Source organism: Mus musculus, chromosome 11 (assembly GCF_000001635.26).
Source record: "Mus musculus strain C57BL/6J chromosome 11, GRCm38.p6 C57BL/6J".
Classification (NCBI taxonomy): Eukaryota; Metazoa; Chordata; class Mammalia; order Rodentia; family Muridae; genus Mus; species Mus musculus.
In genome coordinates this window covers 118,254,506-118,281,078 of record NC_000077.6, presented here as the reverse complement: position 1 = coordinate 118,281,078, position 26,573 = coordinate 118,254,506, and the positions used below count along the sequence as shown (strand labels likewise).

The window sequence follows — 26,573 nt, the reverse complement described above, 5'->3', positions numbered from 1 at the left end:
TCCTAAGAGCTGGGATTAAAGGTGTGGCCACCATCACCCAGCCTCCAAGGCAATCTTTTTGAGCCATTTGTCAACTTTGTGGATTGATTTAGTTAAATAATGTTATCTGCAGTGTGGTGTTGGCAGTTGTGGAGTGACAGCTATGGTGCGTGTCTCCTGCATGTCCTGTAAGCATCTCCTGCCCATCTGGGAGCAGCCAGTGTTTCTGGAGTGTTAACACTGCTCTCAGCTATGGAGGGGAGAAGTCATTGGGTGGGGTTGGATTCTATGTGACTGCATTGGCTGGAAACTTCATATCCAGGGTCTGTCTTCTTAGGGATCCAAGGCACCTGGCAGCTAGCCTGTGCCAGATAACCAGGGCTCAGAGCCGTGTTTTAACACAGAGTTAACAAACAGATTCCTTTGGTCCAGGAATTTCTTCTATGTGCATCCCTTAGTGCACAGGAGACAGGGTTGCTCGTTGCAGTGGTAGGAGTGAAACAGTGGAGTGTGTTAGGGTGGGTACTATAAGCAGACCTGTCCGCCCAGCTGTAGGGCTAGGGAAAGAGCTGTGTGGGCAGTGTGGACATTAGGAAAGCAAATTGCAAGTGTGTGATGTAGCCAGCGTACCTTGGTGAGCCTGCTAATCCCCAGCTGTGATGACACTGTTTGTGTGTTACAGTGAGTATTCAGATGGGACCAGTCATGCCTAATTCACTGTCCCATGTGAAGGATTGTGGGATGTATGACTGTAATATCAGTATGTCACTTAACAGACTGCCCAAAGCCAGCCCGGTAGAGCAGGATGGGGGTGGTCTTGCTACATCTCTGCATTTAAAATAGCCACAATTTTAAAGGCAGGAATGCACCTCATTCTAGTGTAACATCTATTGCGAAACCAATCCATTCATACAAAGCAGGAGGCAGGCCACCTGGCTCATGGCTTGCTAGTCAGTAGCTTCTGTTGAGCCTCTCTAAGCTGTCACACATGGTCTGTGTGTGACACCCAGGCACCTGACTCCTGGGCCCTGTAGCCTGGGCCACTTAGCTCTGTCTAGGAGCCAGGTTGAAAGGAAGGGCTGTAGAAAATCTCCCCTGCACTGGGGGTGAGGGGGTGTCATTGTGAATTCTCTGGAAAGCACTTGCCCTGAAGTCGCTTCTTACCCGCTCTAGGTCACCAAGGGGGCTTCTGCATGCTGTGTCTCATGCAAAACCACATGGTCCAGGCCTTTGCCAACAGCGGCAATGCTATCAAGCCCGTCTCCTTCATCAGAGACCTGAAAAGTAAGAATGGAATGTTGGGCGGGCGAGTGTCTGCCGGGGCTAGCTCTGTGATTGGAGAAAAGAGGACAAAAAAAGCCATGAAGGAAGGAAAGCTCAGGACTCCTCATGTGTGGAAGGTCCCATACAGCAGTGCTGACCCAAGGCATGGGAGTCAGTGTAGACACACATGCTCGGTGTTACTGAAGGGAGGCCCTCTGCTGGCACCACGTGGAGGAATAGCTAGGTCTTAGCCAGGTGGAGGGCTGTGTTTGAAATGGAGCCTGGCGGGTGAGCATGAGAGCTGGGCGGGCTGGAGGGGCAGGTGGGGGTGCCTGTGGTGAAGGGCATCAGAGCAGCCAGCTGCTGTGTACTATGAGGATGCTCTGCCTTCAGGTCAGTCGGCAGAAAGGTTGTGGGCTCGGCATAAGCTGTAGCACTGTGGCATGTTGATGTGTTGGCTCTTGGAGAAGTGGCTTCCCAAAGTCACCTCCCACAGTCATCCCCCTCCTGCGTCCCTTTCTGCCTGCAGAGATTGCCCGGCACTTCCGGTTCGGGAACCAAGAGGATGCACACGAATTCCTGCGGTACACCATTGATGCGATGCAGAAGGCCTGCTTGAATGGCTACGCTAAGTACGTGCCTCTCCTCCCCACACGTCCTCAGCTGAGGACACCTTTGTGTTGGGCAGCATGACATTCTTGTCAACACAGGGGGCTTCCCTCTAGGCTGTCCTCTGAGGAGGAGTGTTGACTCCCAGGCACCTGCCTCCTGGTGCCCTGTAGTATGGGCCGCTTAGCTGTGACCAGACGCCAGGCTGAGGATTAGGCTGTCCGTGGCTGTGAACTCGTCTAGTCTCTAAATCATCTAGTCTCATTACTTTGAAATAGAGAAGGCAGGTCGGGGCTCATACTCCTGAGGAGCAGTGTATGAGAGGTCATAACTGGACGTCTTCTGTTTGATGTGTGAGAGGTCATAACTGGACGTCTTCTGTTTGATGTGTGAGAGGTCATAATCGACGTCTTCTTCTGTCTGATGCTGCGTTGTTTTCTCCTGTTGTTTTTTGCTGTGTGGCCTTAGCTGGCCTCGGGCTCCTTGCACCACGGATGGCTGTTTCTGGAGTGCTACGTGTGACTGCCCGAGGTTTTAGGTTTGGGGAGATATCCTAAATGTTTCCTTTTCCCTCCCATACCTAGTGTCAACATGCCTGTCTGTCTGTCTGTCCCTTTGCCTTCTTCCCGTGTTTCTGGAGTCTGCCCTAGCTGCCCAAGCCTCTGAGTAGCTGTGTGGGCTCTGACTGCTCCTGGCTTTCAGTGTATTCCGGGCTGTGTCCCTGCAGGTTTGGGAGCTGAATTGTCCTTTCTTCTCATTAATAGTGTGGCTGATTTTATCTTTATTGCCTATCATCGCACAACAAAATTGCGTCTCTTGGTTGTAAGCCTGGTACCATCATCCGTTCAGAGGGCGGTGAACAGTGCAGCACAGGGTCAGCAGTGTGATGGCGGCCACTGGAGATGGCCATGGGAGGTCTCCACATTAGTACCACTCAGGGGCCTTGAAGCAGCTGGGAGCTGGCTGTATCATTCCATTGCTGTAGTCTCCTAGTGAACACCAGTGCCATTACTAGTCCCAGAGGGTGAGTGGGGCGGAGTCAGTCACGTAGAGTGCTCAGCAGGTACTGCTCAGCAGGAGACAAGAAAGTAGGTAGGCAGCATGGCTTAGCGCTGCCTAGGTGTCTTGTTAGTGGTGTCAGGGAGGAGGGCAGGGTGGCCCTCCTCCATCTGAGGCCCAGGTGACCTGTACCTTCTTGTGTGTCTAAGTTAGGGTTTCACTGCTGTGAACAGACACTGGGTCCAAGGCAGCTCTTACAAAGGACAGCGTTTAACTGGGGCTAACTTACAGGTTCTGATCACCATGGTAGGAAGCATGGTAGCATCAAGGAAGGCGTGACGCTGGAGGAGCTGAGAGGTCTACAGCCTGATTCAAAAAATAAAAGCCAGGAGCAGACTGTCTCCAAGCAGCTAGGAAGAGGGTCTCAAAGCCCACCCTCACAGTGACACACTTCTCCAACTCCGACGAAGTCACACCTCCTAATAGTGCCACTCCCTGGGCCAAGCATAGTCAAACCACCACAGTGTGATAGCCAGTCAGGTAGTAGTGCAGAACCTGCATGCTCACTGGAAGGCGTAGAAAAAAAGGGTCAGTGTCATTGGCCACAGGGGCTAGACCTGCCTCCCCAGTCAAGGCTCGAGTCCTTGGGTGCTTGCTCCTGGATAGAGATGCTGGGGCGTTCTGTGGTGTGTCAGTGTAGTTGCCTGAGATGTTGTAGGGGTGGGGCCCAGGCAGGTAGAGGTTCTGTAAGGAGCTCAGGAGCACTGCTGGGGGCTTAGGTGGAGAAGGTTGTCCCATTGTCAGCTCATAGGTGGTGACTGGGGGTGGGATGCTGGGTGTGAGTAGCTATCCTGTGCTGGGCCATCCTCTTCACGGCCGTGGCTTCCTTTTAGGTTGGATCGGCAGACACAGGCTACTACCCTGGTGCATCAGATCTTTGGAGGCTATCTCAGGTCCCGAGGTAAGCAGGAGGTGTGCTCTCCACTTAAGCAGATCTGCACACATTCCCAGACTGTGAGAACTTAACCACATGGTGGTGGCTGAAGCTCCCAGGCTTTGTCTTTCTGCCTGGCTGCCCTTGTCCACTATAGGAGTATCCCCTGAGGGAGCCGGAGAAGCATGGTGTATGATGATGGGGCCCATCCTTAGAGCTCCTGGTCCTCGGGATGAGGCCTGTGTGACGCTGTAAGGGCTTGCCCACTGGCCTGTGGCAGTGGCCAGTCAGGCAGACCAGGCCTGATGACAGAACCTGGCCTCACCTGTATCTCTGTCTCCAGTTGGTGGGTCAGTCACCTTTTGGGTGAGCCGAGTTAAATGCTCTAGACCTGTGGTTCTAGGTTCTGGACCTGGGTGGTACCCCCGTGGGTCACAGCTCCCTGTGCCTCTGTTCTGTTGCAGTGAAGTGCTCTGTGTGCAAGAGTGTCTCAGACACATACGATCCCTACTTGGACATAGCACTGGAGATCCGGGTACGCTTGGGCAGTGATCTGTGTTCCTGGGGGCGTGAGGAGGGGGCTCAGCAGTGGGAAAGGTGTGAGTCAGAATAGACATGGAAGAGCAGCTTGGCTCTCCTGCAGCCTCCGCATGCTGCACAAGGCGGACAGGCCAACATTTGCATCTGTCTGCAGTTCTCCTATGCAAATTTCTGTCAGCTAAATAGAGTAAAGCTAAGTTTCCGGGTCTGAGGCACAGAAAGTGACAGTGCCTCACTGGGGCTTGGGGACAGCGTTTGGAACAGGCACCCATTAGTCTCCTTTGCTGTCAGCCTGCCCTTGCCTTTGCCAACCCAGCTGCAGTCACAGTGAGAGTGCCTGACTCACGTGGCTGTCACCTGTCACCTCTGGAGAAGGGCACTGTCTGCTCCATGCTCCTCTGCTCGGGATGGGGTGCAGTAGCAGGCCGGGTTTTAAGCAAGTCAGGTTTTCTCGGTTGCTGCCTCAGCCTCGGGACTTCTTGAGTCAGGCTTTTTCTTTGGCTGCTCACTCCGCTCCATTTTGTCCTCCTCAGCAAGCTGCAAATATTGTGCGCGCTCTGGAACTTTTTGTGAAGTCAGATGTCCTGAGTGGAGAGAACGCCTATATGTGTGCTAAGTAAGTGTCCTCTGTAAGGATGTGACCATCCAGAGTATATGTGTGCTATAAGTGAATGTAAGGACGTGACCGTCCCGAGCACCGTTATAGCTGCCTGGCCCTCCCTCAGGGATGCCCCCTGCTCACATTTCCTGAGTGGCAGGATAGGGCTGAGTGAGGCCTGGAGCGCCTGTCCTTGTCGAAGGCTGTGCATAAGGAGCAGGGTGTTGTTTTCCTTGTTGTCTGTGGTGGAAACTGAGTCAGAGAGACACGGGTCTGACGCATGGACCCGCCAGCAGCTTCTGGTTCCCATGACCCAGGTCATCTTTCTGACGAGCACCAACAGCCATCCTTACAGGGCTCGTCCTGGCCTGTGCTGCCATGGAGCTCACTTGATAGCTGCAGCACCAAGCACACTTGCCCTGCCTCCAGGCCGCTCCCGGCACAGAGCTCCTGAGTTGTCTTTTGGGGTTCTTTGTCTGTTTCTTGTTTTTATTACAGATATTTTGTTTGTCTGTCTTGAGGAAGGGTCTCGCTGTTTAGCCTTGGCAGGGATTTAAGGCAAGCACCACCGCATTGGGCTTTTGTTTGTTATGAGACAGGGTCTCACCAAGTAGCCCTGGCTGTCCTGGAACTTACTCTGTAGACCAGGCAGGCCTCGAACTCAGAGATCTTCCTGCCTTTGCCTCCTGAGTGCTGGGAATAAAGGTGTTCACTGCCACAACTACATTGGGCTTTTTTGTTCCTCTTCCTCTTCCTCTTCTTCCTCCTCCTCCTCCTCTTCCCCCCCCCCCTCTTCCCCGTCCTGGCTCTGTGCTTCCACTTTCTGTGTCCACGTGGGCACCGTGCTCGTCCCCGTGCTGTCTAGAGTCAGCCCTTTGCACCTGCCAGGCGGGCTCTTGCCCGAGTGAGTCATTTGCTTTTGACTTCCCTCTCTAGTCTTTGCTGTCTCCAGGAGTTTTCTTTAGCTTAGCGCATGTAGATTTTGGTTTCCTGTGCCATTGGTGTGGGCCTCCCATTACCAAGGGAGCAGGCCACGGCACTGCAGAGCATACCAGTGGCTTTCCATTCTCTCTGTAGGTGTAAGAAGAAGGTTCCAGCCAGCAAGCGCTTCACCATCCATAGAACATCCAATGTCCTGACTCTGTCCCTCAAGCGCTTCGCCAACTTTAGTGGGGGGAAGATCACCAAGGTGAGTGCACCCCACCTGTCGAGGCAGGTCTTGGGAATCTGCATTTCTTTATTTTAAAATATTTTGTGTGTATGAGTGTTTAAGTTTTACATGTTTGTGTGTCATTTGTAAAGCTGCTGCCCTCAGAGGCCAGAGAGGGTGTTTATCTCCAGAACTGGAGTTATAGACATGAGTTTATGTGAGTGCTGAGAATTGAACTTGGGTCCTCTGTAGCAGCAGCAGCCTCAACCCCTTAGACAAACTTTATTTGTTTGTTTTAAGATAGTGTTTTTCTGTGTAGCCCTGGCTGTCCTGGAACTTGTTCTGTAGACCAGGATGGCCTTGAACTCAGAGATCCACATGTCTCTGCCTCCTGGGAGCTAGGATTAAAGGTGTGCGCCACCATTCCTGGTATACTCCCATCTCTCATTTTCTTGTCTGTGTATGTGAGTGAGTATGTACCTCTGATGTCTGGTGCCTTCAAAGACCACAAGAGGGCATCATCTCCCGAAGCTGGGGTTGTGGGTGATATGAGGAGCCCATGTGAGTTCTAGAACAATAGCAAGTGCCTCTAACCCATTGGGCATTTTCCCAGTGCTCACACAGACAATGCTCACACCTGCCTGTAGCTCCTGTTGTTGGGGATGTGACACCCTCTACAGACATACATGGGGGTAAATCACCAATGTACGTAAAATACAAATAAATTACTGAAAATAGAGAATGAGTATTCTTTGTGCAAGTCAGAGCCCTCATCCAGGGAAGTTAGGTAGGCCTCAGGGCAGTCTAATGGAGGTCATCTCTAATTGAGGTTCCCGCTTCCAGGTGACTGTTTGTGTCCTCCTGAGCCTGACTATGTACACAGTTGTGGTGGTGGGGGTGTGGGGGGGCGCTGTGCCCATGTCCTCGGGAGCTCAGGCTTCCTGTGAGCCCTACTCAGCTGTGGTTTAGAGAACCCCAGACTGTGAACCATTCTTCTGTTTGAACCTGAAAATTCGGTATTATAACAAAGTTAGATCCGGACTCAGGAGCCTGTTGTGGAAATGCTGGCTTATGAGATTTTGTCAGTAGAAAGAAAAGGCTGGGTCTGGCAACGCGTGACGGTAATGCCAGCACCCGGGAGATGAAATGAAAGGGTTACGATGAGTTCACAGCCAGTCTGGGCTACTGTCTGCACTGGGGACCATCCTGGGCCATAGAGTGAGTTGGAGTCTATCCTGAGGTACATAGTGAAGATTGGTCAGCACAAGCATTGCTGAGGGCTGTGGATGCAGAAGGAGGATGGCCCGTGTTCTCCTGAGTAAGTGTCCCTTGCCTTTTCTTTTCTAACAGGATGTTGGCTATCCAGAGTTCCTGAACATCCGTCCATACATGTCGCAGAGCAGCGGTGATCCTGTCATGTATGGGCTCTATGCTGTCCTGGTGCACTCAGGCTACAGCTGTCACGCTGGGCACTACTACTGCTATGTGAAGGTTAGAGTTGACCTACTGCTGAGCTCAGCCACACAGTGAGCGAGCATGTTCTGGGGCGAGGGGAGCCCTGAAATCAAGTGAGGCCATTGCACCTCTTTTTGTTGTCTTCTGGGAAACAGCAGTACTTTGAATTTGTGTTTTGGTTCTCCTTCCCATAAACGGGTAGAAAGATGTCTTTTATACCATGATTCTAGAGCCAACAGAGTGGCTCAGCAGGTAAAAACGCACACTACCCAGCCTCACTACACAAGCCCCAACCCAATAAACAAACAAATAAACACATGTAAATTTTTAAAGTTTTTAACATCCCTAGTGGGTATGGTAGACCATGACTTTGTAATTCCAGTATTCTGGAATTGAGAGTTCGGGCCCGGCTGAAAGTGCAGTTAGCCTCTGTCTGTCACAAATAAAGCAGTGGTGGCTCGTGGCCCATCTGCTGATTGCTGCTTCCTCCTGACACTCAGGCCAGCAATGGACAGTGGTACCAGATGAACGACTCCTTGGTCCATTCCAGCAATGTCAAGGTGGTTCTGAACCAGCAGGCCTACGTGCTCTTCTATCTGCGGTGAGGAGCTGAGAGTGAGGAACTAGCTTCCGCGCTCCCTAGCATTGCCCACGCCCCAGAGAAAGCAGGTTCTGTCTGCCTGAGCCAGCTTGTCTGAAGCCCTTCCTGTCTGTGAGCTCCTGGGGATTTCATGGAGGGGAATTATCTGGAGTTTGTCCTCTGGGAAGGACCTTTCAGCCAAGCTCTCTTGTTGGGTGGGTGAAAGGCCACTTGTTGTGGGGGCGGCTGAGGGGGAGGGCTCTGCCTGCTTACAGCAGTGGGTGGGTGACTGTTATTTATGTAGTAGCCTGTGGCACCTTTGGTAAAGTGACCCATTGCACATTGAGTGGATGGGCACGTTACAGATTTTAAGAAGTCACACAGAGATTGGCTGTCCCTGAGGGACTCCTGGCACTTGGTGCCACCCTGCCTATTCTGGGTGATGGGTTTTGGGACTCTTTGGCTTGCTTGCTTCCCGAGGGCGAGCCCTGGAGGACTCAGTACCCTCCCTGCAGGCTTCCGGTGCTTCTCTCGGGTTCTTAGGATGCAGAGGGTCAAGATGGGGGTTCTGAGAAGCCAGTCGGGGCCCTGGGGCCTCGGACGCTCTTCTTTCCCTGCTCGCTCGCCCTGGTGCAACCCTGCCTTCCAGTGTCTCTGAGCCTGAGTGGAGAAAATCTCTGACTCCTGTCTTTCCTCTCTAGGATTCCAGGCTCTAAGAAAAGTCCTGAGGGCCCTGTCTCCAGAGTGGGCGCCACTCTCCCTAGCCGTCCCAAAGTTGTTCCAGAGCACTCCAAGAAGAGCCCTGGCAATGGGGTTGTTCCCTCCCCGCTGATGGCAAAGGTACTGTGTAAGTGGAAGAGCCGACCTGGCCACCCTTCTGGCTCCTGCTTTGAGTATTTCGGAGTTCCAGGGCATCTCCTCTGTGGGTTCTTGCAATGTGAGAGGAACATGTAGGCTGTGGCACTGTACCAACCACATTCTTCCCAGCTGTGGGTGCTCAGAGCACAGAGCTGGGCAGGTTTGTCAGCTTCTGAACACAGGCTATCGGGAAAACATCCCACTGTGCCTTCTCCTCAAGCTGCTGTCCTGACCTTTTGTTTCTTTGCAGTTCTTTGGTGCTAGATATAGACACACCTGTGGGTAAAAAGGCCTCTATGATGTCTGCATTTTGCAAATAATTCAGAATAGAAACATGTATGTTTATATACACGCAAACATATACCCACACACATACATAGCAATAAAGCTTAGTCGTCTATGGACTTCTGGATTTTTGTTTGTTTGTTTTTCAAGACAAGGTTTCTCTGTGTAGCCCTGGCTGTCCTGAAATTCACTCTGTAAACCAGGCTAGTCTCGAACTCGGAGATCCCCCCTGCCTCTGCCTCCTTAGTGCTGGCATTAAAGACGTGCCTGGCTTGGACTTTTGGTTTTAACCCAGGTGATTTAACCCAAAGTTGGAAGTCATTGCAGCTCTTTGGGAAGCTGACAGCCTCACTTGCAGAGGTGCCCTTGATGGAAGGAGGCAGACCTGCGCACCCAGAGGCCATGGAAAAGCCACAGCAAGAGGGCAGGACTGCTTCACTGGCAGGCTTTGTTCAGCACACAGCTTCCTATACTGCCCACTTGGAAGAGAGTAGGCACTGTGTAGCCCAGACTGGGTGGGTTTGAACTGGAAGTGAGCCTTTGCCTCAGCTTGCTGAGTACTGGTTACAGATGTGAGCTGTCACACCTGCCCAGTGTCACTTCACTTTGAGTCCCTGGTATATGTGATCTTCAATAGATGACTAGATTTTGCAGAACGAGAGATGTGTTCCTGTCAGGAAACAGTCTGTAAAAGTAAGCTGGAGAGATGGCTCAGTGGTTAAGAGCACTGACTGTTCTTCCAGAGGTCCTGAGTTCAATCCCTAGCAACCACATGGTGGTTCACAGCCATCTATAATGGAATCTTATGCTCTCTTCTGGTGTGTCTGAAGACAGCGATAATGTATTCACATATATAAAATAAATCTTTAAAAAAAAAGTTAGCCATTCCAAAACTCAGAAGAAAGTAGAAGTCATTAAAAGTATGAAATAAGACTTCATACACTTTCCAATTGGTAGGAAAAGTGGCGATTAGCTAAAGTAAACTTTTGTAAAAATCACTGGACAGTGATATATATATATATATAGATATAGATATAGATATATAGATATATATATATTTTTTTTATACCTTTAATCCCAGGACTCAGGAGGCAGAGGGATACAGATCTCTATGAGTTTTGAGACCAACCTGGTCTATAAAGTGAGTTCCAGGACAACCAGGGCTACACAGTAAAATTTTTAAAAATGTTTGCAGAAGGGGACTGGGAGCGGTAGTTTAGTGGTCAGTGTATGCTTAGCCTGTGAGGCTCTAGGTTTCAACTTGGTGTTCCCCTCCCTCCACTCCCCCACTCTCTAGAAGAACTCTAGCAAATACAAGGAAGCTCGTGTTTGTAGCAAGCAGAACACACTGGGTGATTGCCGGGTAGGGTAGGACTTGATGAGTGCCTGGACACAGGACTCTACCATAGCAGTGTCTGGAAATACACGGGCATTGCCAGGAAAGAGGAAGTCCAGTTTGCCCGCATGAGTTGGAGTTCACGAGGTCATCCACAGCCCAGGAATACACTTTCCGGAATTGTTAACATAGCTGCTAGGAAAAGACTGCCATCTTTTTTATTTTAAATTGATCATCAACAACAATAACAACAAAAATGTAAAGTACTGACTGTGTGTGAGTCATTGTGTGAGCCATAAGGACTGAGGTAACTGAGGCAGCCATCACGGAAGGTTTACAGACAGTGGATTCTTTGCATGTGGCCTTGGTTTTTAAAGATTTATTTTTATTTTATGTATATGGGTGTATACCCGAATATATGTCTCTATACCATGTACATGCAGTGCCCACAGAGGCCAGAAGAGGGTGCTGCGTTCTTTGGTACTGGGGTTACAGATGGTTGTGAGCCACTCATGTTTGCTTGGAATTGAACTCCAGTCCTCAGGAAGAACAGCCATAGTTCTCTTAACCACTAAGCCATCTCTCCAGCCTCCAAAACTTGCTCCTTTGACTTCTATATCATTTGATTTACTTTTTTTTTTTTTTTGGCAGATATATAAGCTTAGAAAAAAGTTTACATTTTGTTGTTTGTTTAGTTGATTGTTTTTAATTAAGGCATGGGGAATAATAATGCAAGCTTCTGTAAACAATCAAAAGTTGTGTAGCTGCCAGTGAGACACTGAAGGCTTTAAAGGCGTCTACCTCCTTCCTGTGTGGAGGGTTTAGCTGTGGCAGGGTGACGACACTGGGTATCTCGTGTGTGACCTAGTGAAGGGCAGTTTGCATGATGGGGCTTCTCTTTCTCCCGGGCAGTCATAAACTGCAGCCTGTTTTTTATACAAGTCTTTTTTTTTTTTAAGATTTATTTGTTTATGTATATGCGTACACTGCAGCTGTCTTCAGACACACCAGAAGAGGGTATCAGATCTCATTACAGATGGTTGTGAGCCAACATGTGGTTGCTGGGAATTGAACTCAGGACCTCTGGAAGAGCAGTCAGTGCTCTTAACCGCTGAGCCATCCTTCCAGCCCCTTATACAAGTCTTGAAGCACCAAAAGTCTTTACCATTAGCCAGAAGCCAATTTGTTCCCAGAAGTTGCCCTGGGGGTGGGGGGGGGAGCCATGTTCCCTGGACAGTGCTCCTCTGAGCTCTGATGGGTTCCTGCCTTGCTCCTTTTAGCGACAAGACTCTGTAATGATGAGAAAGCTCCCAGCCCCTGAGGAGGTTGGCGTACCTGTGTCCAGAAATGGCTCCCTTCCTGGCCTGAAGTTACAGAACGGATGTGCTCCTGCCAAGACACCTGCCGGGTCCCCGTCCCCAAGACTCACGCCCACGCCCACTCATATGCCCACCATTCTGGATGAGCCCGGAAAGAAGGTGAAGAAGTCAGCCCCACTGCAGTCTCTCACCACATCTCCAACCACTTCTCAGGGCTCTCCTGGGACCGGCGAGTCCCGGAGCCAGCGGCCCGGCTCCTGGGCAAGCAGAGACACCATCTTCTCTACCTCCCCGAAGCTCCTGGCCAGAGCCATTACTAACGGGCACAGGCTGAAGGGCGAAGGCAGTGGTGTGGACCTGGAGAAGGGGGATTCAAGCAGCTCCAGCCCCGAGCACTCTGCCAGCAGTGACCCTGCCAAGGCCCCGCAGACCGCAGAGAGCAGAGCTGCGCATGCCTGTGATTCTCAGGGAACAAACTGTCCCACCGCTGGCCATCCCAAAGCGCTGTTGAATGGAGTAGATGCCAAGATGGTGAAGTTGAAGTCCCCGGCCCTGAGCAGCACCACAACCGAGCCCACAAGCCTCATGTCTCCTCCACCAGCCAAAAAACTGGCCCTGTCAGCCAAGAAGGTGGGTGTGTGGGGGTCTCCTCTCTGAAAGCGCCCTGGGGCTGGAGATGTGAGGATAGGATAGGGAATCACAGAGGACTTCAGACCCTGGCACCAGAGTGCCTGCTGGTATTCCCTGCGGTTTGCAAGCTGAGAAAGGACTGTTTAAGGGGAAGATTGCTTTGAGGGGATCCCAGTTATTCAGTACCTCAGATTGTTGGTAGTCATGTCTGAGAGGACTAACCAGTTTTCTATGATGGAGTCTCCTAGCTGAGCCGCCACAGGGCACTCAGAGACGGACAGCTGCCCGGGCTGGGGGTGGGGGTGGGGAGGTAGGGAGGCTGAGGAGGAGCCGCCCACCCCTAGCTTGTGGGGCGTGAGCAGTGTGTGGGCTTGCGGCGGGATGCTTGTTGAAATGTCCTGTCCTTTTCCTTTTTATTTCTAACCAACAACACTCTGGTTCTTCTTCTGCTGTCCCCTCTCTCCACCAACCCCACCCCCACCCCTTTTTTTTTCTTCTGTCCCTTCATCTTTTTGGGCTCATTTTATTTTATTTTCCATTTTATTTTCCCTCTTCACTCACGGACACCTTTTTTTAGACCACCAAGTTTTTATTTATGTCAATAACTGCAGGCCAGCACCCTGCGGAGGGCGACCGGCAATGACATCGGTTCACCTTCCCCCTCAGCATTCTGCGACCTCACCTCCCCCATGAAAGCCACCCACCCCGTCGTTGCCTCCACTGGGCCTGTCAGTAAGACCAGGTGAGCTTGGGGGCAGGCCCTGGGTGCGGCTCCTTCCCTCCTGTGCTTCTGTGCACCTGGCTGCTGAGGAGCCCTGGGTCGCCGAGGACAGAGGCCTCTCCTGTCCATCCCTGTCTGGAAAAAGAACTGCAGTGAGGCCGAGTTGTCGGTCTTCAGAGTCTTGGCCTCTCGCCTGCCTGCCAGTCTACCCCAGGAACATTGAAACCTGGAGCACTGCACTGTCCTGGCTTTTGACCCCTCAGGCCCTGTGATCATAGGAGCCCTGCAGGGACATCTTTCCTGTCAGCGTCATCCCTCATCTCTTGGCTGCTGGCTGCGTGCCAGGCCTAGAGAAGGAGGACTGGGTTCTCGAGTGCTATACCATCGTCCAGGGCCTTTAATTTCATCCATGGGTGATCTGACCCAGTAAGGGGCCGGACTCCATGGTGCCTGCATCCCTTAGGAGTGCTGAGTGACAAGATGTGAGGACTCTTGACACTCAGTCACCCGGGTCCCTGGGGCCCAAGCGCCACAGCAGCTGGGACACAGGAACTAAGAGAGAGCACAAGTGAGGCTCTGTGGTGCTGTGGGTTCCTCCTCTTCCCACTGAGTCAGCCGGTCCTAGAAGGTTGTGACATGATATTCATGGCTGCCACTATCCCCACCATGAACATGCATGCGTCCTGTCTCTAGCATAACATTTGTGGGGTGTCCTTAAGTGTTAAGGTCCCTAAATGTTGGAGCATTAGGGGGAGTTGTTCATTTTTTCTGTCAAGTTTTATTCGTTTGAGACGGCCTTACCATATAGATCAGCCTGCCTCCTGAGCGCTGAGGTTCAAGCTGTGCACCACCACACTTGGCGCAGTAGGTCTGTTTTCATTAGGATTTAGATCTGTATGTATGAATATTTTACCTGCAAGTATTCCGTGCACCACGTGTGTGCCTGGTGTCCACAGAGGTCAGAAGAGGGAGCTGGAGAGACAGGATGTGGCCCACTGGATGGTTGCTGCACACTGAACCTGGGTTTTCAGCAAGAGCAGCAACTGCTCTTACCTGCTGAGCCATCTTTCCAGGCCAAGTGTAAATGTGCGTCTCTGTGAGGGTCTTGTGTGTGTTGGGTGGCAGGGGTGGAGACAGGCTTTTTCTATATAACAGCCCTGGCTTTCCTAGAACTGGATGAGTAGACCAGGCTGGCCTCTTAAACTCAGAGAGCTCCACTGGAGTCCTGGGATTAAAGGTGCTCGCCACTGCCCCTGCCAGTGTAAACCGTTGTTAAGCTCTGGCAGACACTTGGAGTGACGCTAGTGCAGGCTGCGCTCAAGTCTGCTCTGGCTGGCGTGATGGCAGGGACAGGCTCCAGGAGTTCGCAAGCCTGAGGTGACGGCCCAGATGTGCCCTGTGTGCTCAGCCCCTGCCCTACTTCTCTTACAGCATTTGCCTTTGTGAAATTGGGTTTCCACTCTGCACCCCCAATTCAGAGGAACATCACTGTGTATGATGCTTGGCTCTTTTTGCTGTTCTTGGGGTGTTCAGTCCCCAAAGGAACATCTACAGCTTCTGGAGAGTAAAAGATAAATCTCACAGGATGCTGCTGGGTTTGTTTTGGTTGGTTGTTTTTTCTCAGTGACATTTCCCCTCTTAACACATTTGAGGTGGCAATCTGAAACGTTAGGGTTTAGTCTCTTCGTTTTGCTTTTCAGTTGTTGTTACTGTCTCCGTGTTTTGAAGGAGGGCTTTTGGTTTGGTGTAGGTTTTGGGACAGGGTCTCAGCTCTACCACCCTGGCTGGCCAGGAACTCCCAGAGATCCGCCAGGTTCTTCCTCCAGGTGCTGAGCTTGATGCTCCTGTCGGGTGCCCCCGTCTGGCTCACTGTGGCCCATGTGTTGGAGGATAACCTTGACCTTCTGCTCCTCACACCTATTCCTGGCTCTGGGATTGGAAGCGTGTGCTGCCACGTGCCACCATGCGCATTCTTATGCTGACTGAGCTTGGTTTGCGTTAGACACGTGTTTTATAGTGTTTGTCTGTTGTAAGATAAGCTGTCCTGTGGGTCAGACTTCAGCTCATTTAGTAGTAAAGGCCATGAGTCCTTAGCGTGCTTGAGGTGCCCCGTGACAGTGCTTACTTGGCATGGCCGAGGTGTTTGGTTTCATTTTCAGCACCACTTTAAAAAAAATGCTTTGTAACAAGAAACTGGGATGTATTGCTTTTATTAACTTTGATTTTAGGTAGATTTATTTCCTTAGCCTGGCTTAAAAAAGCATGGAGTGTGTGTATGTGTGTGTGTCTGTCTAAGAATTAGAGAGACAAAGTAACCTTTTAAAATTCGAGAGTATGTCTGGCATACTGGAATTCACCTTTCATCCCAGCACTCTGGAGGCAGAGGCAGGCTGATGTCTCTGTGAGTTCGAGGCCAGCCTGGTTTACGGAGCTAGTTCAAAGACAGCCAGGGCTGCACAAACCTTGTCTCAAACCCCACATCTGCACCAAACTCTTAGGTGTGAAGGCGGCTGGGTGGGGTCAGGAGAGAGGTGGCACGTGGGCAGATCTCCTGAGTGACTCTCTCTGTCCACCGTCTACAGGACTGCTGCACCTGCCCCCCGACCGTCCACCCACCCCCACTCTGCATCTCTGTCCAGTAGTAGTGCCAAGCCCTTAGGGACATCAGAGCCACAGAGCTGCCGCCCCTCTGCCTGGACACCCCTGCCTCAGGTCAATGGACACTTCACGTCCCACTTACACCAACTGCCAGAGGCCAGCGAGGCCCTACACAGCCCCTCCAAAAAGAGGAAAAAGACCCCTAATGGAGATCCCCAGAGACTGGGCATCGACACGCTCCTCCCACAGTGCCTCAGGGGAGCACCTGCAGCAGCACGCAGGAAGAGAAAGAAGAGGTGCTCGGAGGGTGAGGGTGCCACAGCTCCCAAGCAGGAAGGCCAATTTCAGGACCAGTCTTGGAGTTCCGGGAGCCAGAAGGAAGAGGGTACGCAGCCCCAGGTAAATGGCCATCAAGTGAGTCACATTCTGGACAGTTACCATGTGAGCAGCAGGAAAAGGAGGAAGAGGAAAAGATCGGAAGGACTCAGCCAGGAAGCCACCCCGTCGCAGGACCTAATTCAGCACAGGTAAGGGCGTGGCTGGGATGTACTCGAGGCCTTCCCAAGTGGTGTGGATTAACAAGGTTGCAGCAGCATTCCGTGTGTGCAGTGTACCAGCTCTGGATAGAGCAAGAGGACCACATGATGTCTCTAACATCATGTGTAAGTGTGTCACTCTGGACAACAACCCTCATACAGCACAGCCAGTCGGTGTGGAGCCAGTCACCAGCACACGGCAATGTAGGCAGTTCTCCCGGGGATGCTAGGGTAGAGCGCTGGTTGGTTGTCTGTCTTCTGTACACTGGTGTGAGGGTGTCAGATCCTCTGGAACTGAAGGCACAGGTAGTGGTGTGCAGCCATGTCAGTGCTGGAGACTGAACCTGAGTCCCCCGAAGAGCAGCCAGTGCTCTTCACCATTGAGCCATTGAGCCACGTCTCCAGCCCCACTGTGGTTTTATTCTAAATAGTTACCACTTTTTGTTCTTTTGTTTCATTTATTGCTGTCATGCATGTGCAGATCAGAAGACAATTTGTAGATGTTAGTTTTCTTCTTCCACCATGTAGGTTCTGGGGATCAGATTCAAGTTGTCTGCCTTGATCGCAAACACATTTACCCACTGAGCCATCTCAACAACCTTTATAAGAGTTATATTTGTGTGTGTGTGTGTGTGTTTGCGTGTTTGCACGTGCACACATGCGCACATGTGAGCATGTTTGTATACCATAGAAGTGGATAACCTGAGGTCGGCAGGCTTGGTGCCAAGTGCCTTTATTAGCTGAGCAATCTCACACACTCTTGGGTTGGGGCTGCCACTGAAGGTGGTGCTCTTGCCTACAGTGTTTCTCAAGGTCTAATCTGCTCCCTCCTCTGGCTCCCCACAGCTGCTCCCCTGTAGACCACAGTGAGCCTGAGGCCAGGACAGAGTTGCAGAAGAAGAAGAAGAAGAAAAGAAGGAAAAGAAAGCCCGAGCCACAGCAGGATGAAGAGAGCAAGCACCCAGGAGACCAGAGGAGCCCAAGGCCCAGTGTCACCCCAGTCCCTGCGTTGAGTGTGAATGGCCATCTTCCTAGTGACTGCTTGGGTAAGGATCCTACTGATAGCTGCAGAGGTGGCAACGTACTGTTCCTCCAGCAGCATCCCGTGTGTGCAGTGTACCAGCTCTAGGAGCACTGGCCACAGGTTTCCATCAGTTGCTAGCAAATACCTAAGACAATCGATCATTTTAGAGAAAAAGTGTGTCATCCCAGAGCTCGGGAAGCAAGGAGGGAGGCAGGCAGAGCTCTAGTCTGTTCTATGCAGCCTGCATTCTGGGCCTGTGCTTCTGCTCATCTCAGTGGAGCATGGCAGGGAAGCCAGGGAGAACAAAAGGCCCCAGCTGCATCATGCTCTTGTGTTAGACTGAGGCTTGGGGGTGGGGCGTGAGGCATCTCTGTTCTGGCTTTTTGTCATTTTCTTTTCTCATGAATGGACTTGGGTAAGATTATCACCAGAGAGTGAGTGTCTGCTGGCACCAGGTTCCGCAATGCCAAGACCAGGATGCGTGGTGGTTTCTTCAGTGTTTGGTTCTACCATGTCCTGTGATTTCAGGGCTGGGACAAGCACCTCTCGTTACCTGGAACAGAGATCAGGAACCCGATGTGGTCCAGGCGTTGCTTCAGGACTCATCTGATAAGGCTTATGGGAAAAAAGGTGCGGTCTGCGGCAGGGTGGCACTTCCAGAGACTGGCTCATCAAGAGGTTGTGGGGGAGGGGTGCTGGGGTGCTGTGAGATGTGGCCACTGCACTCTAGGTTTAAAGACTCAAACAGTTGTTCTAACCTGACCCCTGCTGTGGCACAACCAAGAGCAGGAAAACATGGGGACCACAAGCCAGCGGAGTTAAGAGAGTGTCCGCTGGCCAGGCCAAGGGCAATGACGAAGCCCTCCAGCACTAGTGTTGGCAGTCCTGACTGTGGCCATGGTTTATAGGGCAGACTTGGAATGTGAACAAAAGGGCCTTTTCCTAAAGTGGGAGCACACAGCTTACAGAGAGGGATTTGCAGTTGGTGGACACAGCGGTCACAGCGTGGGTCGTGTGACCTCCCTTCATTTGCTTCTGTTAAGAGACAGTCAGAAACCTAGAGTGGTTAGAATAGATGGCCCTATTCTAGAAAGTGAGTCCTGAGGACAGTCTATAGGTGACCAGGACCCATGGACGCTGACAGAATATATCTTGTACAGTTTTGACCTGGGATGGCGAGCCTTCAGCCATCAGTCAGGACGCCATCAAAGACAGCAGACTAGCCCGGACCCAGACCGTGGTTGACGACTGGGATGAAGAGTTTGATCGAGGGAAGGTACGGTGCGAGGCTGTGACTGGGCTGGGGCAGCGGTCAGCCATGGCTCAGCCTGAGCTTGGAGAGCAGCTTGCGTGCAGCTCTGCACAAAGCAGTTGAGACCCCAGTTGTGCCCCCAGTACACTGGGCAGGCAAATAGGGATGGGACCTCCATCAGAGGGCGCCATACATGGCGTGCTTACTGTATCTATGTCCAGGAGGCTCCAAGGCTTGGAAATGTCCTCTCTGGGAACTGTGACACTGTGATTCTTGATTTAGGAAAAGAAAATTAAAAAGTTCAAGAGAGAAAAGAAGAGAAACTTCAATGCCTTCCAGAAGCTTCAGAGTAGGCGCAACTTTTGGTCTGTGACGCATCCTGCTAAGGTGGCCAGCCTCAGCTATCGCCGCTGAGCTTGCTGTGGCCATTAGAGGTCAGCTTGGTTGTGTGTCTTATCTGCTTGTGTAGAGGTGGTCTGTGGTATGTGTGTGTTGTTGTGTACCTCTGTATTGTATGTCTGTCTCTGTGTTAGCTCATATGTGTATATCTGGCGTGCATGTAGCATGTGTAAGTCTCTAGTGTATGTATCTGGTATATGTGTGGTCTGTGGAGTTTGTCTTGTGTGTATGTGTTGTATAACTATTTATGGTAGTGTGTCTGGTATGTATGCAGCATGTGTGGCTTGTGATATGGATAGTGTGTGACCATTTGGTATATGTGGCCTGTCTGTGTGTGGTGTGTGTGGTGCACGAGTTTTTGTGTGTGTCCTGTGTCTGTAGTGTGTTCTAGTTATTTGTAGGTGTGACTGTGTCTGTTGAAGGACCCGGGGATGTAATAAGATTGTCACATCTCTGTTCTCACCAGGAAGAGCAGTGTGCCTGTGCCACAGCATCCAGAGCTGTCACATCACATCCTTGGAGCTGTCTGCTTGGATCTGAGGATCGCATCGTGCATGGTCATGGTGGAGGCTCCTGGTCCCACTGTTCACAGATGATCCGGTGCAAGTGCTCAGCTCAGGGCCTCTGGTGGTTTCACGTTGAACCTCACAAGAGAAAACCTGGCCTGTGGTGTCATGCTGACAGTAACCTTGGAGACCTCTGGAAAGGTTGAGCATCTTCCTCATAGACCTGTGGTCCAGTAGGAACACCGTTCCTGGCCTGGGGCTGTCAGATAAGGAACAGAGGCCAGGGTGGCATTTGGTGGTGCCTTTTCTGGTGAGCTGTCCTTTGCTCTCTGAAGCTGGAGCTGTCTCGTGGCTCTCCTCTCAGAGGGGCCTCTGTATGACTGACTATCAGCTGCAACAAGAACAAGCCCTGCTGACTGCACTGCCCCCATCCCCACCCCCAAAGTGCATCTCCTTGAAAGACCACCACTTCTTCCAGAAAGCTGCAGCTGCTGGGCAGGGAGAGCCTCTGCTTCCGTGGCTGCCAGCCCTGCGGGGAGACTGGCAAGCTCCCGCATCTGCCACAACCTGTGGATCTCTGTCAAGGTGGTGGTCTTTAGAGACGAATTCTCCGTTATTTTACTACTTACGATAAAGCCTTTATTTTTGACCAGGCCTGTGGCTACCAGTAGCAATATGTTTCTCTAATATGCAGACACTGGCTTTGTTTGCTCAATTTTGTGAGTGCTTTGACATTGACATGATCTCCTTCCCTGTCTTGCTCAAGCTGCCCCTATGGACTTAGGGTTAACAAACAAGACTCCTCACCCAGGAGACAGAAGGTGCCAGAAGGTTCCTCCTCATGGGGTGCATCTCTTCGTTCCCCAAGCCCCAGCCTGCTCTGGGCTGGGCTCCTAGTCTGGGCCTCTTGGGAGCGCTGGAGCTGCCTCTCATTTCCATGTGTAGCGTTCTGTTCAGCTGCAGGCTCAGGGTCTTACTTGCTGCAGATGTGGGAAGAAAGGGTTGTGTTCTCCGTGGGCCGGAGTTGAGGTCCTGTTTCTGTGTGGGTGTTTCCTTCCTGTCTGTTTCTTTCCCTTTAGAGAAAAGGCGAGAACAGTGCCCCTCGATGGGTCTGCTGGTGAGTGAGTCTTCCAGCTGTATGCGATGGTCCTTGTGTGGCTGCTGTCTGGATATTGTGTCTGGGAGTGCTGTGGGCTCCGTGTTCTCTCAGAGGGGGGCAGGGACCGTCCTTCTGAGGTACTGCCATCCTTCCTGTAGCAGCTGCTTCCTGGGTACATTGGTTTTCTTTACAGCCTTCTCTAGTAGAAAGGTGTAAAGCTGCCAGCACAGAACTGATCTGTCTTCCGTGTCTCCTCAGATTGGTTCCTTCCTTTGTGCTCTAGATTACGCAGTGTAAAGTCTCCTCCAGGGGCACGTAGTCCACTGCCTCTTAGGCAGTCATGATCCCCCATCTACTGTCCTGACTTCTGGCAGCGTGTGTTGCTGTCAGTGATGGCAAGTCCTTTTCTTCCTTAGAAGCCATTAGGAACAGGTCATGGGTGGAATGAGTTCTTGGTGGCGTACTGACATAAATAATTGAAGCTTTCCTAAAAGTAGTCATTTTGTTGGGTCAAATCAAATCAGTTTGAACTTTGTGCTTGGCAGTAGACATGTTTTAGGCCCATTTGCAGAGGGCCACCTCCCTGGTGTTTCTGTTCTTGCTCACCTGCCTGTTAGGGGCTGTTTCCATCCAACATCCTGTGTGGCTGCGTCTGTATGTGTGCAGGAATCCCCGTACTCTTCCACTTCCTCTTCAGGGGTCCCCAGATATTGCCAAGATCTTGGTGCAATAAAGTAATGCATTTTTTTTTTGTGATACCTTTCTGTGTCTGCCTTGTCTCTTCGTTTTTAAGAAGGCGCGTGGCCAGGCCGCAGCCCCAGGTCAGGCGGATGCTTCCATGCTGCTCTTGGGTGACCGTCCACAGCTGAGACGGGAGCGCCACCGCTCGAGCCCAGGCAGGAAGGGCCATCTTGGACAAAGAGATCTATTTAAGTTTATCCCAAAGCTGTATTTGTGTAGATTTAAGAGTGAAGACACTCACTGGTTCGGTAAACCTTGGGAGTGGTTGTAAGTGAATAGTGGAGAGCACAAACAAAGCAGCGTCCACCAGGGCTCTGTTGTGCATTGGAAGTGACGTCATTCCAACACTGCTCTCTTGTGAGATTATGTGGCAGTAGGGCGGGATGAGGATTTGGATCTGAGTGCGACCCTATGGCACCGGCGGAGAATGTTGTTACCAACTGATGTGGGACACTACAGAGACGTAAGCAAGGACTGATGACAGACTATCGAACAGCTCCACTGGAGTCCTGCTGTGGGGCCCAGTTAACTTACTGTGTTTCTCTACAGAACATGAGAGACTCACAGGCAGCCACACCACAGGCATGGGTGATGACTTCCCACCCTTCTGGCAACCCTCTACAGTGTATAGACAGCCATAACTCCCAAGCAAAATTCCAGCCGCCTGGGAGGAGCAGCAGGGAGTGAGGGAGTAGACGAGGGTCCAGCGAGTCCTCCCAACACTTCCTTCTGTGCAGACCCCAGCTCTCAGCTGTAAGTTGCCCCAGCTCTTGACAGCGACTTATGTTCCAGCGATAGTGTTGTGCAATGCCATATGGCTCAATAGCGTAGGCCCACCTGACCAAGTGGCCCAGTGTTGGGGGCCTGGTGAGAAGATACTTGTGTGTTGTGTGGACTGGGGTTTCTTCATTGGCACAGGACTTTGTCACGTGTGCATGGAAATGGCTGTACTCAATTTCCATCCCAGCCTCACTGGTTTGGCCCATCAGAGAATCTGTCCTGAAAGTTGGGGTCAGACGTGTCCCTCCCAGAGTGCCTATGAGCAGGAAGGTCCCAGTTAGGAAAGTCACCCTCTGAACTCATGGCTCAGGTCTGAACAGGTACTGAGCAGAAGTGGCTTCTTGTTTAGTGACTTCGCTCCAAGTGCCACTCAGGTGTCCATCTTGACATGGTACCCCTGTACCCCCTTCTTTAGGAGCTTCTAGAAGCTTCTGGTCTACCAGACACAGGGAATTTGGTCTTTGGCTTAGGCTTCTCAGCTGTTTAGCCAGACAAGATGAGAGAGAAAAGTAATTGTGCGTGAGATGAGGCCACTGTTGGCCACAAACCGGAGGAGCACACAGTACCTGCCCTCAGCAACCACACTGCCCACCCAGGTGCGGTCAGCAGCCCGACCCTGCGGGGTCACCGTGGTGACGGTGCCAAGGACACCCTTTTATTGCCACTTTTCCAAACCCCAGTGTCCCTGGTACAAATGAGAATCCAAGCGGATGACTTGCTGGCAGCAGAGGATCCCACAGACAGGGCTGAGGGCTCTCTTGTAGGATGAGTGCTTTCAGGACACAGAACCACAGGGATGGAGAAAGGTGTGGCCTTGGGAGGGCAATGTGAGAGTGCTGACATGGGGTCAGCCTGGGCTCCTAGGAGAAACCTAGGCAGAGATAAAGGTGACCTAGGTAGGTGGGACTGGCTAACCTGGTCTGACTGGCCTCTTAGACTCCTGTGCTGACCTGGAAAGGGGTGGAGTGTGGAGGATACAAGTAAGGGTGACGGGGCCTGCGGAGGGCCAAGAAGGCTTCCAGTCCAGAGCTCACGTTATATCCATTACCTCTCTTGTGACAAAGAGCCAACAAAAGCAACTTAAGGAAGGTATTGTGGCTCACTGTTTGAGCTTACAGTCAGCCCAGCCTGACAGGAAAATCATGATGGCTAGAGTATGAGGCAGCTGATCCTATTGCCTCTCCACTCTGGAGGCAGAGATAAGCACAGGTGCTCGACTTGCTTCCTTTTATGCAATCCCAGGCCTCAGCCTAGGGAATGGCGCCACCCAGAGTGGATCTTCCCACCTCAATAAACCCAACTAGAAACTTCATCACTGGCCTGTGCAGAGATGTGGCTCCTAGGTGACCTTAGATTCTTGTCAAGCTGGCACAGTTGACTGGGTGAACCAATGCTGTAGACACTGCTCTCCATCCTCTCTCGAAGCCTGCTGTGGCCTGCAGCCACAGGAACAGGTACCTCTCTGGGCTGATTTGGACGCCCAGTTTGTCTTCCATTCAGATGGACGTGCTCCCTTGTCCTGCCTGCTTCCTGGGTCTGGCTGTGTCTCCACTACGTTCCCTGTCATAGCGCATCACACTCACCCTGCACACAGCTTTCTTGCTTCAGCTTCTGGCTGTCTGCTTTCCCTTTCCGTTGCCCTCGGCACTCCATTCATGGCCCCATTCAGTTCCCATGGATGATACGTGTTTGCCTCAGGCTTCTGAGGATCACCTGTCATTGCTCCTGCCTAGGGTTTCTCTCATCCACCACTCAGAGTGAGAGAGGGGGCATTCAAGCATGCATTTCACACAGGTCAAGTGGCTCTTTGGGGGGACACCCTGCTTGCAGGTTTTTGGGCTGCCCCTTTGATCTGTTTGCTCCTGTAGTTGGCCACAGTCCCTGACTTCAGCCAGGAGCTCCTCCCATATGTGCTTACATCTGCACACATCTGCCACGAACACCTGATCTAACTGCCTACTGCATGAAGTGCCTTCCCTCTACCAGACCTCCTGGAATGCTCTCATTCCCCTGACTTGCTGTCCTAACCAGCTCTCCAATTTCTCTGTCTCCCAAATCAGGAACCCCTAGCCTGAAGAGTGGGACAGACAAGTAGGTGCCTGTGAGAGAGTTCAGTCAGATGATGTACCCTTGCTCCTAGCCAAGACATCCCTGAGGCCCCAGTGACCTTGGAGATCCTATCTGGGAGGTCCATCTCTACCAGGTGCCTTAGGTCGGGGACCCGCTTCTTCCTAGCTGACCAACTGGAGGCAGGCACAACCGGAGTTGTGTGGCTCAATGCTTTGTCAAGGACAGCTGCTTGCCTGGTTCCAGCTTTGTCATGGTCAAGGTCAAGGTCAGATTTGACCGAGGTTTTCTTTGTTTTCTCTGTGGAGCCCAGGAACTTGCCCTGTGGACCAGGCTGGCCCAGGAACTCAGAGATCCTCCACCTGCCTCTGCCTCCCTAGTGCTAGGTTATAGGCATGTACCACCACCGCCCGGCTGGGCTGAGGTTTTCAATCATGACTTGCTATCGGAAGAAGGACAGGAGTCCAGATCCAGGGGTTACAGAGTCTCACAGGAGTCAGCGCCACAATTACATCGCCTGTGTTCTGCTCCCCTAAAAGGCTGGGGTGAAGCCACAGGACTGTGGCTCTGGGATATCATTGTCCCCCTAGGTCTTGTATGCTTATTGACTGTGCTTTCCCCCATCCTTAGGAGGACAGTCTCTGCAGCCAGTAGAAACATCGTGTGTATGAGAAGCCAGGCTCTGGGTGTCAGCATGGCTTCTATGACCTGGTGTCTCTTAAGGACGTCTAGCTACATAACAAATACTGGCAAAATATTGGCATAACAATACTGTGAAATGCATGATATTTTTCTTTCTTTCTTTCTTTCTTTCTTTCTTTCTTTCTTTCTTTCTTTCTCTCTCTCTCTCTCTCTCTCTCTCTCCCTCCCTCCCTCCCTCCCTCCCTCCCTCCCTCCCTCCCTCCCTTCCTTCCTTCCTTCTTTTGTTTTGTTTTGTTTTGTTTTTGTTTTTCGAGACAGGGTTTCTCTGTGTAGCCCTGGCTGTCCTGGAACTCACTCTGTAGACCAGGCTAGCCTCGAACTCAGAAATCTGCCTGCCTCTGCCTCCCGAGTGCTAGGATTAAAGGTGTGCACTACCACGCCTGGCTTGCATGATATTTTCTTAGCTATACATCTTTGTTTTTGTTTGTTTATTTATTTGAGATAGGGTTACCCTGGCTGGCTTGGAACTCAGAGGCCAGAAGTAGGTATCAGATTCCCCCAGAAATGGAGTTACCAGGAGTTGTGAGCCTCCATAAACGTGCTAGGGATTAAACCCAGATCCTCTGCAAGAGTAGCCAGTGCTCTTAGCTGCTACGCTATCTCTCCAGCCTCTTTTTTTTTTTTTTTTTCTTTTCTTTTTCAAGACAGGGTTTCTCTGTATAGCCCTGGCTGTCCTGGAACTCACTCTGTAGACCAGGCTGGCCTCAGAAATCTGCTTGCCTCTGCCTCCTGAGTGCTGGGATTAAAGGTGTGCACCACCACTGCTCGTCTCTCTCCAGCCTCTTAAGGCTGTATTGTCAAATGAATCTAAACCTTAATCACCCCCTGCCAAGAGTGGACATTGTTAAACTATACCTTACATGATTTAGTTTTCATTTTTAAATGAAACATATTTTGCGGGGTGCACATATAAAGGTCGGAGGACCAAGTGTGAGAGTCAGTTCTCTCCTATCATAGTTCTGGGGATGGAACTCAGAGCCATCTCATGTGATCCTTTTGTTTTTATGCTATCAGAAGCAACCCCTCTAAGTATATCCCCCCATGTACACTTTGACGTATTATTCTGATGTTTTCTGTCATATGTGGTTATAGCTAAATAGTTCCCACTGTCAGGGACCAGGGTCCCACTGTAGCCAGAGCTGAGCTGGTAATAATTGTTGAGCTAGGGAACTGGGAGAGCTAGTGTGAGAAGCAAAGCATGACTGGGACCCTTGTTTACACTGCTCAGGAGGCAGGCAGCCCCTTCCCCAGCATGCACGTGCGCACACACACACAGAGCCAGGGCTCAAACTCCTCCTTCGCCCATTTGGCTTTCCTGTGCCTTCTGAACGCCCCACCCGCCCCTTTGTCTTTTTCCTACTTGAAAATATTTTGGTGAAGTCGAGCTGGAACCAGAGCGGTAATTCCTTTATTTGAAGTGAACGCCCCAACGTGGCACATGGCCAGCTGCCTTCTGGGTGGCACAGGAACAGTTTGGTGGCAGCTGGATACAATCAAGTTCCATTACAAACACATTTTAAGTGCCATTTACACGCACAAGAAACTGCACGCTTTAGCAAAATAAAATCTGGGGATCTTCAAAGCAAGACAATCCCCCATCTGAGCCTATGCAG

At 51.4% G+C, this 26,573-nt stretch overlaps 1 protein-coding gene across 7 annotated transcripts in view; it reads left to right on the top strand.

Moving 5' to 3' along the window:
- Positions 1 to 21,428, top strand: part of Usp36 (ubiquitin specific peptidase 36) — a 30,610-nt gene extending 9,182 nt beyond the window's left edge. For 3 of the 7 annotated variants that reach the window (XM_006534302.4, XM_006534303.2, XM_006534304.4), the window contains 17 exons: positions 1,153 to 1,263; positions 1,772 to 1,874; positions 3,744 to 3,811; positions 4,249 to 4,319; positions 4,858 to 4,940; positions 6,000 to 6,111; positions 7,423 to 7,563; positions 8,028 to 8,128; positions 8,809 to 8,947; positions 11,867 to 12,535; positions 13,147 to 13,277; positions 15,839 to 16,381; positions 17,237 to 17,436; positions 17,943 to 18,044; positions 18,575 to 18,690; positions 18,949 to 19,100; positions 19,532 to 21,428. In XM_006534302.4, the coding sequence (XP_006534365.1) occupies positions 1,153 to 1,263; positions 1,772 to 1,874; positions 3,744 to 3,811; positions 4,249 to 4,319; positions 4,858 to 4,940; positions 6,000 to 6,111; positions 7,423 to 7,563; positions 8,028 to 8,128; positions 8,809 to 8,947; positions 11,867 to 12,535; positions 13,147 to 13,277; positions 15,839 to 16,381; positions 17,237 to 17,436; positions 17,943 to 18,044; positions 18,575 to 18,690; positions 18,949 to 19,080 (2,822 nt within the window). In that variant the 3' untranslated portion in view covers positions 19,081 to 19,100; positions 19,532 to 21,428. Of the gene's footprint in view, positions 1 to 1,152; positions 1,264 to 1,771; positions 1,875 to 3,743; positions 3,812 to 4,248; positions 4,320 to 4,857; positions 4,941 to 5,999; positions 6,112 to 7,422; positions 7,564 to 8,027; positions 8,129 to 8,808; positions 8,955 to 11,866; positions 12,536 to 13,112; positions 13,278 to 15,838; positions 16,382 to 17,236; positions 17,437 to 17,942; positions 18,045 to 18,574; positions 18,691 to 18,948; positions 19,101 to 19,531 lie in introns of those variants that run through there. The other 4 variants (XR_388534.4, XR_003949510.1, NM_001033528.1 and 1 more) reach the window with 3 other exon arrangements.
- The last annotated feature ends 5,145 nt before the right edge of the window (positions 21,429 to 26,573 follow it).